The sequence below is a fragment of the Canis lupus genome, chromosome 27 (genome assembly GCF_011100685.1).
Source record: "Canis lupus familiaris isolate Mischka breed German Shepherd chromosome 27, alternate assembly UU_Cfam_GSD_1.0, whole genome shotgun sequence".
Taxonomy (NCBI): domain Eukaryota; kingdom Metazoa; phylum Chordata; class Mammalia; order Carnivora; family Canidae; genus Canis; species Canis lupus.
This window is the reverse complement of record NC_049248.1, coordinates 11,315,833-11,330,499: the sequence shown is the minus strand read 5'-3', so window position 1 is coordinate 11,330,499 and position 14,667 is coordinate 11,315,833. Positions and strand designations below refer to the sequence as shown.

Genomic DNA, 14,667 nt, shown 5'->3' with positions numbered 1-14,667 from the left:
CTGAGTGAAAGAAACCAGACAAAAAGGGTACACATTGTAAGTCTAGGGAATGCAAATTAATGTATGATGATAGAGAACAAATCAGTTTTTGCCTGGAGTTGGTGGAAATGGCAAGAAGCAGCAAAGAATAATTACTAAAGGGGTCCAAGTCCCTGCTCCGCTGTGTCGGGTACACTTGGACCCAAGCTCGAGCTTGTAAATAAACCCTCGTGTGTTTGCATCGGTGTCGGCTCCTTGGTGGTTTCTCAGATTCGCGATCTTGAGCACAACATTTGGGGGCTCGTCCGGGATCTAAGAAACCCCCAGGACCCCATCCGGAGGGTTTCACGCGTGGTGAGTGCACTCAACTTTTTTCACCTTTTGTGCGCATATTTTCTGAGAGTTCTAAACTGTACTTTTACCTGTAGAAATTCCAATCTGTATTGGGTCGACATTGGCTTAGGCGGACGAGCTGGCGGGCTGTTGACGGGGGTCTTGAGGAGACAGTCCCTTGCCCCCGCCTGGAGGACGGGGTCCTCATCTATAAGGAGGGCTGGCTGCCAGCCCTTCGGGTTACTTTGTTTTGTCTCTGCAGCCGCACTGCAAAGAACATTTGTCTGTGTTACTATATCCTTGTCAACTGTGCATTTGTCTGTGTCACTGTGTCTTTGTTAACTGTCATAATTGTTTACATAAGGAGAGGGAGATTTCAAATTTATTGCATGTCAGAATGGCCAACCTTTGACGTGGGATGGCCCCAAGAAGGAACTTTCCACCTACCTTATTATCTTACAGGTTAAGGCCGTGATCTTCAGGGACAAACCGGATGGCCACCCTGACCAGGTGCCCAACATCCTGGCCTGGCAGGACATGATCGAGAATTCCCCTCCTTGGCTAAAACCCTTTTTACGCCCCAAAGTGCACAACTCGGCTGAAGGTAAGGAGAGACTCTGGGTCTACCACCAGACTCTAGGGGCAGGTCTCCAGGCTGCCACGTGCAAGCCTCCCAATCTGGCCAAGGTGTATGATGTGAGACAGGGCAAGGATGAGAGTCCAGCAGCCTTCTTAGAGAGAGTCATAGAGGCTTTTAGGCAGTACACCCCTATGAACCCAGAAGCCCCGGAAACAAAGGCCGCAATTATCATGGCTTTTGTTAACCAGGCCGCTCTGGACGTTAAAAAAATTGCAAAGAGTAGAGAGACTGGGAGAGAAGAGCTTGCAGGACTTAGTGATAGTGGCAGAACGAGTCTATAATAATAGAGAAAGTCCGGAAGAACAACAAACCAAACTAAGTGACCGGCAGACCTGAAACCTGGCCAAGATCCTGCTGGCCATATCCATGGATGACCCACAGGAAAGACAGAGTCACCTCAAGAAGCTGGCTTCAGGGACAAGTAAGGAGGATGGCCCTGGTCCCGTTGGGAGTGCCCTAAACTGAACAAAAACCAATGTGCTTATTGCAAAGAAGAGGGCCACTGGGTAAAAAGCTGCCCTAACAAAAGATCTAAGGCCCCTGTCAAGATCTTGGAAATGGAGGACCTGGACAATTAGGGGAGTCGGGGTTTGGCACCCCTCTCTGAGCCCAGGATAACTGTCAGAGTGGAGAGGCAACCCGTTGAATTCCTAGTGGACACTGGGGCACAACATTCGGTTTTATTACAACCCCAAGGGAAATTGGCAAACAAGACTTCCTGGGTGCAAGGGGCCACGGGAACCAACAGTACTCATGGACTACCCGGAGAACTGGGGATCTCTGCACAGGCCGGGTATCCCACCCCTTCATGGTCATCCCTGAGTGCCCCTACCTGTTGTTAGGTCGGGATTTGCTCACCAAGATGGGGGCACAAATTCGCTTCCACCCCGAAGGGGCAAGAGTCCTAAACAAGGAGGGGCACTGGATTCAGGTGCTTGTCCTGAGTTTAGAAGACGAATATCGTCTCCACCAAACGCCCTCAGCCCCAATGACTGACATTGACCGTTGGCTGCGGGAATTTCCCCGAGCGTGGGCAGAACCCGGGGGAATTAGGCTGGCCCCGCACGGACCGGCCATATACATAGAACTAAAGCCGGGGGCAGACCGTGTCAGGGTCCGCCAATACCCCATGCCTTTCATCTCCCTAACCCAGACTGGGACCCCCCTCTGCATGACTGTCAAGAAATTTTGGCACAGGTGCAGGGAATCAGAGATCTCCAGGACCAGCCACTGCAGAATGCGGACGCCACCTGGTACAGGGACGGCAGCATCGTCTGAGAAGGAATCGGATGCGCGGGGGCAGCTGTAACCATGGAAACGGAGACCCAATCCGGGGGCACCGACCCTGCCGGACACCCCCAACTATACTGATGCTGATTTACACTGGATCAAACGCTTGCCCATGACCCAGAGCTTACGTGGCTGGGGGAGGGCCGCAGACTCCAGCATCACCCTGCCAGAGGAACCGGGACGGCGAGGCCTGTCCAGAACGCATCGGAGCACTCACACGGGACGAGGACCTCATAGACATGCAAAGATCACTATTAAAGACTCTCGAGCAAAGATGGAGCAGACTGCGAGCTGCCACACATGCCAGTTGACTAATGCCTCCGCCCATGGATCTAACCCGGCTCCGAGGGGACCGCCCAGGAGTCCTACTGGGACGTGGACTTCACTGAGGTAAAACCTGGAAAATACGGATACAGGTATTTGCTAGTGTTTGTAGATACTTTTTCAGGATGGACAGAGGCATTTCCCACCAAACATGAAACGGCACAGACCGTGACCAAGACACTGCTGGAAGACATCGCAACGAGGTATGGTTTTCCTGTTAAGATTGATCAGACAAGGGATCCCTGGGTGGCGCAGTGGTTTGGCGCCTGCCTTTGGCCCAGGGCGCGATCCTGGAGACCCGGGATCGAATCCCATGTCGGCTCCCGGTGCATGGAGCCTGCTTCTCCCTCTGCTTGTGTCTCTGCCTCTCTCTCTCTCTCTCTCTGTGTGACTATCATAAATAAATAAAAATTAAAAAAAAAAATCTGATCCTGTTAGGATCGGATCAGACAACGGCCCAGGATTCGTCTCTAAGGTAACACGGGGAGTGGCACTAGTACTTGGGGCAGATTGGAAATTAGCATTGTGCATATAGTCCCAGAGCTCAGGACAGGTAGAGAGGATGAACAGAACATTAAAGGAGACCTTAACTAAATTAGCCCTGGAGACTGGCGGGGACTGGGTGACTCTCCTCCCCTTCGCCCTATATGGGGTGAAGAACTCCCCATATAAAATGGGACTGACTCCCTACGAGATCATGTTCGGTCTTCCTCCACCCATTATCCCCAATTTAAAACCTGAGGTGCTTGCTGAATTTGCTGATCACCAACTTCTTTTCTCCCTCCAAATGTTACAACAAACCTATGAGCAGGTGTGGCCTAAGCTGAGGGCCCTCTACGAGACTGGGCCACCCCCGGATCCCCATCGATATCGGCCAGGTGACTGGGTGTACGTGCGGAGATACCAACACCAGACACTTCAACCTCGCTGGAAGTGACCCTACATCGTGATCCTGACCACTCCCACCGCTCTCAAGGTCGACGGGATTACTTCCTGGGTCCACTACACCCACGTCCCGCCAGCTGACCCACATGCCGTTCTCAAGGACTTTGCTCCAGAATGGAAAAGCCAACTGGACAAGGGCAATCCCCTAAAGCTAAGACTGCGTCGTTCTCACTTATTTCCCACCTCCAAGACTCCCAAGTCTGAGGTTGTCTTTCAAAATAGAAGGGGATTAGACTTAGTCTTCTTACAACAAAGGGTGGGGTGGGGTATGTGCTGCCTTAAAACGTAGGAAGGATGTTGCTTCTTTGCTGGAATGTAAATGGGAGCGAGAACAGCAACAAGGTTGGTTAGAATCCTGGTTTAATCATTCCCCCTGGCTCACTCTGAGAGCAACCTGGACCCATAATTGGGTCCTTCCCTAGGTTCCTCTGAGAGGGGGAAATGTGGAGGCCGAGAAAATTAAGGCCATTCCACTTTAAGTTCAGTGTTCGCACAAGTACAGCCATCCCAGGCTCCTGTGAATAAGAGCTGAACTTTACCTTACTTCAGTTACAGGAAGAAAACAGCTTACAGCTTAATGTCCTAGAAAGCCCCATATTAGAATAAGAACAGAGTCCAAGCCAAGGGCAGGAAGCCCCTATTAGAATAAGAACAGAGCTCAATGGGCTCGGAAGCCCCATATCAGCATGTAAACAGAACTTGAGAAATTGCTCCACTCCTTCTGGAGGTCCCCTAGACCAGCCCTTAAAACTAAGCTGCAACCCACCTGGGGTCCAAGTCCCTGCTCCGCTGTGTCAGGTACACTTGGACCCAAGCTCGAGCTTGTAAATCAACCCTCGTATGTTTGAAAAAAAAAATTACTAAAGGACATAAAGAAACTTTGGAAAATGATGAATACGTTTCTTATCTTGATTTTGGTGATGTTTTCATAGGTGAGTATACATGTCAAAACCTAGCAAATTGGGATCCCTGGGTGGCGCAGCGGTTTAGCGCCTGCCTTTGGCCCAGGGCGTGATCCTGGAGACCCAGGATCGAATTCCACGTCAGGCTCCCTGCATGGAGCCTGCTTCTCCCTCTGCCTATGTCTCTGCCTCTCTCTCTCTGTGATGACTATCATAAATAAATAAAATTAAAAAAAAAACATAGCAAATTGTGCAGTTAAAGTATACAACTTATTATATGTTAATCCTAAATCAATAAAGCTTTTAAAAATATCTCATTAAGAAAATCTCAAATAAAGCATGTAGACTCTATATTCTTCAATCTCTCAGTTTATTAAAGTAGTTCAGGACAAAGATAAAACTAATAGTTCTGAGACCAGGTAAAATTTTTCAATTGGTAGAAATCAGTTAAAGTATGTGGACTCTATAATTATTGTTTAAATTTCTGGGGATCCCTGGATGGCTCAGTGGTTTGGTGCCTGCCTTTGGCCCAGGGCGCAGTCCTGGAGTCCTGGGATCGAGTCCCGCATCTGGCTCCCGCATGGAGCCTGCTTCTCCCTTCTCCTGGTCTCTGCCTCTCTCTATCTCTCTCTCTCTCTATCATGAATAAATGAGTAAATAAATCTTTAAAAAATAAATTTCTTCATTGGGGGGCACCTGGGTGGCTCAAGTTTGGGCGTCTGCCTTTGCCTCAGGTCATGATCCCAGGGTCTTCTGATTGAGCCCAGCATTGTGCTCTTTGCCTGGTGGGGAGTATGCTTGCCCCTCTGCCCCTGCTCTGCTCTGTGCTCTCTCTCTCTCTCAAAGGAATGAATGAATGAATGAATAAATAAATAAATAAATAAATAAATAAATAAATAAATAAAATCTTAAAAAATTTTCTTCATTGATTAAAGTGCCTCAGGGTAAAAATAAAACTAGAAGTGTGTCTTCTAGGGAAATCTCTAAATTGTTTAAAAATAATTCATTGCAAAGGTCAGAATCCCATAGCACCATTAAAATAGTTTCTATTGGAGGAATGTATAAGGAAAACAAAAATAAAGAAATGAACATATCTGAGAATTATGAAGTCACTGTGAATGAAGATGTGTGTTTATTTGTAGTTAGTCTGTCCCAATATCATCACTGCACATGGAATGTGTGTGGAGGAAGAGTGGGTAAAACAGGAAATCTGTCATTTTACGTTATAAAATTCTATATCAAGAGATGCCAAGTCCAGACCAGAGATCCTAGAATGTGAGCCGTACATATTTCAGTTTTGGTCTTTGGATTATCTTTCTTGGGGAGATGAGTCAAAAGTGTTCTATACCAATGAAGACGGAATAAGATTATACTTTAGGGCTGCAAGTGTGGACTGTGGAAGAGACATGTGCTCTTCACTTGTTTATGTGTTATCTCATTTTCCCAGGCTCTTGCAATTAGACTGGGGTTGGTCCAGGCCAATGAACAAATTTTACCTGAAGCAAGATGACAGACCGTTTTGGTACTGATTTATTTATTCAAGAGATTGAGCAGAAGTTTCCTTGTCCCTTTCTTTCCCAGTGAGGAACATCAAAGTTCACTTTTTGGGTGTTACATATTCCATTAGCCTGCATCTGTCCCTACTGTCCCTACTCCATCCTGCAGTTTTCAACTAAATTGGTTATGTAAGTGAACCTGGAAATGAAACTTGTACAAAACTGATGTTTTGGCTGCTGTAGCATAGCCTGTCCTATCATGTTTCACAGGAGCAGTAAAAAGCTCCCTCATAATAAAAGCTAACAAAAGTGAAATGAATATTGTTGTTGATATTTTTATTTATAACTCAGAAACAATTTTTATTTATATGTCAGAATTAAAGATCACAAAGTAAATAGAATCACTCCAATGTATAAGAAAGTTATGAAACATGTACACAGATGTTATACTCATGGTTTGTGAGGTAAACATTTTATATATCTTTTTTTCTTAAATAGTTTTATTGAAATATAATTTACATTGCCAAACAACTCACCCACCTAATCTTTTATATTGCCATACAACTCACCCATAAAATCTTTTAAAAAGATTTTGTTTTTTGAGAGTGACACAGAGAGAGCATGAGCTGGGGAGGGGCAGAGGGAGCCCCACTCTCTGATGTGGGGCTCCATCCCAGGACCCTGAGATCATGACCTGAGCCAAAGTAGGACGCTTAACCAACTGAGCTACCTAGTTGCCCCTTAAGTGTACATTTGGTGGTTTTTAGTATACCCATGGATATGTACAACCCTCACCAGTCAATTTTAGAACATTTTTATATCACCTCACAAAGAAACCTGTAGCATTTAGCTATCACCTCCCTATTTCCTCATCATCCCATATCTTCCCCAGCTCTAAGCAACCACTCATTTATTCCATGTATCTATAGATTTCCCTATTCTAAATGTTCATGTTAGAATCATCTAGCATGCAGTCTGTTATAACTGACTTCCTTCACATAGCGTCATGTTGTCGAGGTTCATCCACGTTGTAGCACATCTCAGTATTTCATCCCTTTTTATGGCAAAACAATATTCTGTTGTACGGATATAGTGCATTTTGTTTATGCATTCATCCTTTGATGACCATTTTGAGTTGTTTCCATCATTTGACTATCACAGATAATGCTGTTCTAAAAATTCACACACTAGTGTTTGTGTGAACATGTATTTTATTTCTCTTTAAATTTATACCTACGTATGCAATTGCTGGGTCATGGTGACTCTATGTTTAATCTCTTGAGGAATTGCCGCACTATTTTCCAAAGCAGCAGCATCACTTTATATTCTCAAAAGTAATATATGAGGTTCTCATTTTTCCATATTCTCTCCAATAGCTTGTTATTTGACTTTTGAATTCGAGTCATCCTAGTAGATGTGAAGTGAGTAGCTCATTATGGTTTGAATTTGCATTTCCCTGATAACGAATAATGTTGAGTATCTATTCATGTGTTTATCAGTCATTTGCATATCTTCCTTGTAGAAATGTCTATATAGATCCTTTGCCTATTTTTAAAAAAATCGTACATAATTTTGCATAACATAAAAATTATGCTATTTATATTGGGGGAAAATATGGACAATTGGAATCATAAAAGACTTTCTATCCATATACTGAATAATTCTGTCCTGGATATCTATTGCTCTTTAAAATATCCAAAATTCAGTGGCACAGAGCAACAATTATTTTATAAGGCTCCCAGATTCTGTGAGTCAGGAATTCAGATAAGGCACAGCAGGATCGCTTGTCTCTACTTCCAAAATGTCTGGAGCTTCAACATCAGAATACCCAGATGGCTGAATATGACTCAGATGGAAGAGGCCGGAATCACCAAACAGATTCTTTGCTCATAAATCTGTCACTGGGGTAGGATAATTAAAAGTCTGGGCTCAGTTTGAATGGTTGACCAGATTGCATACATGTGGCCTCTTCATGTGGCTTGGATTTCCTCATGGCATATCAGTTCCAAATTTGTCACACTTCTTATAAAGCACTCAGGACTCTAAGAGAAAGTGTTCTAGTGATTAAGGCAAAAACTGTATGGCTTTTTAGGACAGCCTTACAAGTCCTATAATGTCATTTCCACTATAACATATTAGCTGAAGCAGTCACAAGCCCAATCAGCTTCAAGAGGAGGGGTTGCAGACCCCAGATCTCAATAAGAAGAAGGTTAAAGAGTTTGCAGCCATGTTTCAAAACTGCCCTAGACTTCAAGAGATCCAATCGATACAGTTAACCAATATAATGAATCCATTTCCCAAAATCCCCATTATGAATTCTCCGGCAAAAATCATCATAAATACATCCTTCAGTGTACCTGCCATGACTGCTGGTAGGCAATCTCTGTCTTCAGTACTCCACTGATGTGGAAATTAAGTGTTACAGATTTGTAAATACAAAGTTTTAATGTCCAATAAGTTTCTTTTTCCTGTACTTTGATATTTGCTGGCAAAGAAAAGAATGCCTCCGGTGTACTTCCAAAGTCTTAGTTATCTTTGGAAAAACCTCCCTCAGGATCCAGACTAGTGGATTTTCTGTATTTACAAAAACTTGGAGTCTTACACATAATATGTATCAGTAAGGTGAGTAGTAAAGATAAACTCTGACTATAAGGTGCTTGCTGCATGTGGTATTTAGAAAAATGTGCCTCTAAAATCTCTGACTTAAAAATAAAATAAAATAAAATAAAATCTCTGACTTAAGAGAGCCTGATTAGCTATGTAAAGGCAAATACAAAAGAAAATGAGAGGTTGAATTCTCCCTATCAAAAATAAGTTACGCCTGGCTCCCAGTTTCTATGGGAGACAGGAGCCTAACATTAGCCTGACTCTAAGTGGCAAAACTACCTCCTGTTGTAAATATAAAACTTTATTTTTCCTTTGTAGAAAGCCAATTAACTGACATAGATGGTCAACCCAGTTACGGGGTAAATTTGGGATAAACTACTTGTATCAAATAGTGCTGCAAAGTCTTCTCACTTGAGGACTAGTGATTGTTTACCTTGGGAGCATATGGGTCGTATCTGTGGCACCGTAAATAAGGGTGAGATTTCTTTCTGCTTTTGTAAGTTGCCATGAGGTACATCTGATTCTGGCTTAATTCTTATTTGATAATAAAGCTGTTTTCTTTCTCTATAACCTTTGTAGAGAGGTTTTCTGGGTTGGTAGGAGATTTTACTTTTAACAGCTGGCAAGCCAACGTTCCTTTGTTCTGAAACCCTTCTATGAGCAGCTCCCAGCCAGTGACTGAGTTGGGCCAAGATTCAATGGCAGGATCATTCCTGGGAGGCTGAGGACACCTCTGATGGGTACCATGGGCTCACAAACTCCCACAGGACTTCTTGAAACTCTCTTAGGACTGCACTGCTACCAAAGACCTACCTTCTTGCCTTCCTTCTCCCTCCGCAGGACTCAAACCTGCCTGTAGTAGAACATCTCTCATAGCCCTCTCCTGCTCCCTGCTTGATTTTCTATTCAGGCATTCCCCCTGCTGATTTGCTTGCTTCTCAGAGCAGCCAGACCGAATTCATATTTTCTAGATTGGCATTTAATGTTTCTAGCTTATAACTAAGGTGAATGAGTCAAAAATGTCTAAATATTAAAGGAAAAGAAAAACATTGTAAAAAAATCTGTAAAAATTGATCTCTAGTTTGTGTTTTAACAAACCAGGATTCAAATCCTAATGAATAGCTTTACATACAAATTATAAGCTGTGTCAGCAGCGGGTAATATGCTATCTTCCTTGAAAATCACTAGTCTGGATCCTGAGAGGTTTTTCCAAAGATAACTAAGACTTTGGAAGTATACTGGAGGCATTCTTTCCTTTGCCAGCAGATGTCAAAGTACAGGAAAAAGAAACTTATTGAACATTAAAGCTTTGTATTCACAAATCTGTAACACTTCATTTCCAAATCAGTGGAGTACTGAAGACAGAGATTGCCTACCAGCAGTCATGGCAGGCACAATGAAGAATGTATTTATGATGATTTTTGCCGGAGAATTCATAATAGGGATTTTGGGAAATGGATTCATTATATTGGTTAACTGTATCGATTGGATCAGGAGCTGGAAGTTCTTCCTGATTGACTTTATTCTTACCTGCTTAGCCATTTCCAGGATATTTCTGCTGTGCATAATAATGTTAGGCATAGGTCTAGATATAATTTGTAAGGAAATATGGTACAATGATAATCAACTGATAACCTTTGAAGTCCTCTGGACAGGATGCAATTATTTCTGCACAATCTGTACTGTGTGCCTCAGTGTCTTCTACTTCCTCAAGATAGCCAACTCTTCCAATCCCATTTTCTTCTGGCTAAAACGGAGAATTCACAGACTGCTTCTCATTATTGTCCTGGGAGCAGTCTTCTATTTCTGCTTGTCCCTGCTTTTGAAGGATATAGTATTTAAGAACATGATCAAAACCAAGGTAAACACTGAAAGCAATGTGACATTAAATTTCACAGCGAGAAAATATGATTTACTAACTTCTAATATATTCCTGAACATGCTATTCGTCATCCCCTTTGCAGTGTCTCTGGCTTCCTTTGTCCTTTTGATCCATTCCTTATGGAACCATACCAGGCGGATGAAGGGCATTGATTCTGGGGATCTTATCACAGAGGCCCATGTAAGAGCCATGAAGTTTATGATTTCATTCCTGCTCTTCTTCTTTATATACTATTTGAGCAATATTATAATATATTTTGCCTATGTTGTTCTGGATAGTCTGGTGGCAAAAATTTTTGCTAATATATTAGTATTTTCCTATCCTTCTGGCCATCCATTTCTTCTGATTTTATGGAACTGCAAATTGAAACAGGCTTCTCTCTATGTCCTGAGGAAGCTGAAGTGGTGCATGAATCTAAGGAAACCCGCATACATAAAGCATACCTGAAATTATTGTGATTTTTCTCAAGAATGAAGATCGTGACTAGAACTCCGCGTATACTTCTTTCATTTCTTTCAACTTCTTTTACTCTGTTCTGTGATAGGTATTGAACATTTTTGAAAATATCTGCTTAGAATAAGTTAAAAGATTTTGCTGTATTTCCCATCAGAATAATGATGATGTAATTAATAGTAAAATTAGAATGTATCACCAAGATAATGGGAATTTGATGAGACACGAACATAGACTTGGGAAGTCGGAAATTTACATGTGGCTAGATTACAACTGTAAAAAATTAAGTGTAGCAAGTCTCAGAGACAGAAAACCCCCAGAATTCATGAAATGAATATTCAAAAATTCTAAAACCTTATTACCTATGGCTGATAGCTAGCCATGATTTAAAACTGTATTTGGGAAAGAATGAGCTGGTATGACAATAAACTGGTATGACAAATTTTTGGCTACTATCTAGAATGTGTGCCTAAAAGTTCATTTGCAGAGCCCGTGAGAACATTACTATTTCTTAAACATATGCCAAAGCCAGTCTCAAATAAGTAAATGAATAAGAGAGAAAAACACATGACTTAGAAAATACAAGGTGTGCTCACTTTAGCAGCCCATATACAAAAAATTGGGATGATAGAGACATTAGTGTGGCCCCTGTGCAAGGTTGACCTGCAAATTCGTGAAGCATTCTGTATGTTTTTTACTTCTTTCATTTGTACCATTCTGCCATGGATCCAGGATAGTCAGAGGTGGCGATATGAAGAAAGACTCAGAGTCTCATTGAATTTGAATCTGAGGGACAGGGGACCGAGACTCAGACTTGGATACAAACCAGACTTGGACTTGGACCCCAAGGCTCTGTCCTCTCCAGTTTTTATTAAAAGACCTAACAGGTTGGCTATAGGAATGATTAACTTTGGGAAGCAGAAAAAAACATGTTTGCTTCAAAATGCAAAAGAATAGTCTATTGACTCAAGGAGGGGGGAGCAGAGGAGCTGTAGAACAAGGTGGTCAAGAGTCAGTGTGCCCACTCATGACCTCCCATATCCCCAGTGTGGCCAGGACTACGAGACTCAGTTCTCAGGCTCTGCAGCTGGTTCACCACACCATTCCTTCAAATAAAATAATTTGGTCCCTCTCTCTCAAAAAAAAAAAGAAAAAAAGAAAAAAGAAAAAGAAAAAGGCACTAAGTGTTGGGAACAGTAGAGGTTATTTTCTAGGTAAAAAATACAGAAAATACTTACAATACAGAATAGTTTTACATTTTTCTTATTCCTCAGGAATAGTGCCTGTTTTGGTACTAAGTATTACTCATTAATACTGGGTCATCAAGAATCTTGTGTTTTGACAGAGGTCACTTGCTTTCCCCCTCACCTCCACTAAATAAAACTTTATTTCACCTTTCTCTCTCATAGGTGTTTTAGATTTTAAACAAGAGGACTTAAGTTTACTGTTTTTTTTTTTTTTATGATTTTCTTTATTCATGAAAGACAGAGAGAGAGAGGCAGAGACACAGGCAGAGGGAGAAGCAGGCTTCTCACGGGAAGCCCGAAGTGGGACTTCGGGCTGGATCCTGGATGTGGGACTTCGAGCTGGATCCTGGAACTCTGGGATCATGCCTTGAGTCAAAGGCAGACACTCAACCACTGACCCACTCACGTATCCCTAAGCTTACTGTTGAATTTCCACTGGTGGGGGATCCCTGGGTGGCGCAGCGGTTTGGCGCCTGCCTTTGGCCCAGGGCGCGATCCTGGAGACCCGGGATCGAATCCCACATCGGGCTCCCGGTGCATGGAGCCTGCTTCTCCCTCTGCCTGTGTCTCTGCCTCTCTCTCTCTCACTGTGTGCCTATCATAAATAAATAAAAAAAAAAAAAAAAAAAAAGAATTTCCACTGGTGTATGGGAAAAAATGTATTTTTTTAAATGTTGTTTTAAAGGCCTATAGAATATATCATAGAAAAATAGAGTGGAAATGAATTTTTTTTATTGAGATGTAACTGACATATAACATTGTGTAAGTTTGAGGTACACAATGTGTTGATTGGATACACTTATATATTGCAATATGATTAGTACATAGCATTAGCTAATACCTGTACCATGTCGCATAATTATCATTTCTTTTTTGTTTTGAGAACAATTAAGATCTGATCTCTTAGCAACTTTGAAGTTTATCAATTATGATGATGACTATAATCACTATGTTGTGTATTAGACCTCTAGAAGTTATTTATCAACTACTTACCAGTTTATACTCTTAAACAACATCTCCCCACTATCTTCAACCCTAGCTTCTGGTAACCACAATTCTACTCTCATTTTACAAGTTCAGTTCCTTCAGATTCCACATATAAGTGATATACAGTATTTGTCTTTCTCTGTCTGACTTATCTCACTTAGCGGAATGAGTGATCACTTGCTTTTGATTCCTTCCTTGGGCAATTGAATTTAGATACGGGAAGCCTACATTTTAAGATGGTAGAATATGAAAAAAGGCTTTGTCCAGGTGAGATATAAATGCAACTTATTTTCAAAAAACTAGACTTAGTAGCATGAAAGCAGAAAGCAAATTTATTCCTTCCCACCTTAGCTCCTACAACCCTATTTTGTTGTTTTCTTTTTCCAGGATAAAACCTTAGGCAGAGCCTACAGCTGCTATAGTCACTCATTACATTAAGTCCAATCCAGACTAAAATCAAAGCTTAAATCTGTCATTTAATATAGCAAACTCCTCTCACTCACTTTTTTCAGATCCTATTCAAGCTTGAAAACCTGACATAGGAAAGATTGTTTCATTGCTGATTCTTGCTCTTCTCCCCAGTATTCATGCTGCTTTTGGTTTCCTTATGATTGCAAAAGAGTTGGGTAGCTAGTGTTCTCTATAGTTCTCTTTTGGCTAAGGAAGCTGTCAATCATACCAGATATTTTAGTGCAAACTCATTCTTCCATAGGCATCTATGTCAAGGGTCCCCAAGGCCACTCTCATGTTTGATGACTCAAAGATATACTCAGGGAACTCAGATAAGCTATTATAGTCACAGTTATAATTTATTACAGTGTTATATCAAAAAAAAAAAAAAAAAGCATTGACAGATCAACAATTGCACGTGCTGGGTTAATTTACTCCAGAATAGAAAATGATGTCTGATACAGTAGGTGGAAACTGGGTAGGAGACTATGGCTCTCTTCTGTAGCATTCTAAGTTAGGATTTGATCACAAGAATTGACATTTTGCCTGTGTTATGTGGATTAAGCAATATTTTAGTGGGCAGACCCACTTCTTTCTGGAAGTTTGAAGCACTGATCTTTATTGTTGCAATTTATAAATTTCTCCAAGATATATCTAGGTGTTTAGGAGTTTACTTTCAAAATTTTTGTTATTACTATAATGATGAGTAGTATTAAACCATTCTATTAAAACCTCAAGCATGTCCTCAGTTTAGCACTTGGAATACCCTTTCAATCCAGAGTTTTATTTGGCAGAACATTTTTTCCCATTATTAAATTATTTCTTCTTTATCTTTTCTATTTTTAAATAACAATATGCTGACATTTATATTTATATTATTATTTATGGATCTCTTCATTATTCTGTCTGAATTTTTATTTCTTATTTCTTCTGAAACATTTTACATAGATTATTAGGCTGGAAATTCCAGTTCATTAATTTGATATTCTGAAGATTCTATTCTCTAATCCAGCACAACTAAACTGATGGTTAAAGAAACAGATGTGATTTTAATTCCCAAGCATTCTGTTTGCCATTTTACCATAGGATATTATTGATGTATACTTATGAAAGCCTATCAAATTCCTCTGGA

The 14,667-nt window shown here is 41.4% G+C and overlaps 1 protein-coding gene and 1 non-coding gene across 2 annotated transcripts; both read left to right on the top strand.

Moving 5' to 3' along the window:
• The first annotated feature begins 9,900 nt into the window (after nucleotides 1-9,900).
• On the top strand, nucleotides 9,901-10,845 carry CAFA-T2R12 (bitter taste receptor Cafa-T2R12). The gene is given in 1 exon segment (NM_001145501.1): nucleotides 9,901-10,845. A coding segment is annotated over 1 exon segment (945 nt).
• A 594-nt stretch (nucleotides 10,846-11,439) lies between these two features.
• LOC119866489 lies at nucleotides 11,440-11,544 on the top strand. The gene has a single exon (XR_005380235.1). It is a non-coding gene; the product is annotated as a U6 spliceosomal RNA (small nuclear RNA).
• Nucleotides 11,545-14,667: the final 3,123 nt, after the last annotated feature.